The sequence below is a fragment of the Empidonax traillii genome, unplaced genomic scaffold (assembly GCF_003031625.1).
Source record: "Empidonax traillii isolate 1590-97213 ecotype Southwest subspecies unplaced genomic scaffold, ASM303162v1 scaffold13222:size9113, whole genome shotgun sequence".
Classification (NCBI taxonomy): domain Eukaryota; kingdom Metazoa; phylum Chordata; class Aves; order Passeriformes; family Tyrannidae; genus Empidonax; species Empidonax traillii.
Window position 1 is genome coordinate 7,724 of NW_020962863.1, and position 1,390 is coordinate 9,113.

At 56.3% G+C, this 1,390-nt stretch overlaps 1 gene segment (V, D, J or C); it reads right to left on the reverse strand.

Annotated features, from left to right (window-relative positions):
* Positions 1 to 212, reverse strand: part of LOC114073685 — a gene marked incomplete at its 3' end in the record, with an annotated part of 6,627 nt that extends 6,415 nt beyond the window's left edge. The window contains 1 exon segment of the V gene segment in view: positions 189 to 212. Coding sequence covers positions 189 to 212 — 24 coding nt within the window.
* Positions 213 to 1,390: the final 1,178 nt, after the last annotated feature.

A 1,390-nucleotide genomic window follows, 5' to 3' on the forward strand; every position in this document is an offset into this window, starting at 1 on the left:
CAATGGTTGGGATTTGGGGTCAATGGTTGGGATTTGGGGTCAATGGTTGACATTTGGGGTCAATGGTTGAGATTTGGGGTCAGTGACTGATCTTTGGGGTCAAGGGCAGAGATTTGGGACAAAGAGTTGGGGTTTGGGGCCAAAGGTGGGGAATTTGGGGCCAAACCAGGCCCAGGGTTGGGACCAACGACCACCTTGGGCAGCCACACCATGTACTGGGTGCGCCAGAGCCCCGGGAAGGGGCTGGAATGGGTCGCTGGGATCAGCAATAGTGGTGGTACCACCAGCTACGCGCCGTCGGTGAAGGGCCGGTTCAGCATCGCCAGGGACAACGGGCAGAGCTCGGTGACGCTGCAGATGAACAACCTCAGGGACGAGGATTCCGCCACCTATTTCTGTGCCAAATATGTTAATGCTGATGCTGGTACTGTTGATGGCATCGACCCCCTGTGTGGGGTCCCCAAACCTCCCCAGAACCTCCCCCCAAAGCTCCGCCCCTCGCACCGAAATCTGAACCATCAATGCCAAACGTCAAACGTTGACCCCAAATGCCTTCCATTGACCCAAAATACCAGCCATGGACCCCAACCTTTACCTTTTGCAGAGTTTGGGGTCAAGGGTTGAGGTTTGGGGTCAAGGGTTGAGATTTTGGGTCAAGGGTTGAGATTTGGGGTCAAGGGTTGAGATTTAGGGCAAAGAGTTGGGGTTTGGGGTGAAAGGCGGGGAATTTGGGGCCAAACCAGCCCAAAATCAGGACCAACGAGCGAGAGCTGGGTGTGAAGGGGCGGAGCTTTGGGGGGAGGGTCTGGGGAAGTTTGGGGACCCCACAAAGGGGGTTGATACCACCACCTTCAACCCAACGACCACCATAATCTTTGGTGCAGAAAGTTCAGACACTGACCCCAAATTGTAACCATTGACCCCAAATTGTAACCATTGACCCCAAATCCCAACCAGTGACCCCAAATCTCAACCATTGACCCCCAATCTCTGCCCCGTTCAGCCCCTGTGGCTCCTCTGCCGCCCCTCCGGCTTCACCTTCGGCAGCCACACCATGTTCTGGGTTCACCAGAGCCCCGGGAAGGGGCTGGAATGGGTCGCTTCGATCAGGAATGATGGTGCTGCCACCAGATACGCGCCGTCGGTGCAGGGCCGGTTCAGCATCGCCAGGGACAACGGGCAGAGCTCGGTGACGCTGCAGATGAACAACCTCAGGGACGAGGATTCCGCCACCTATTTCTGTGCCAAACATTTCAGTGCTGGTGCTTTTGGTTGGGGTTATGCTGATGCCATCGACCCCCTTTGTGGGGTCCCCAAACCTCCCCAGACCCTCCCCCCAAACTTCCACCCCTCGTACTCAAATCTGAACCGATGATGCCAAACGTCAAAC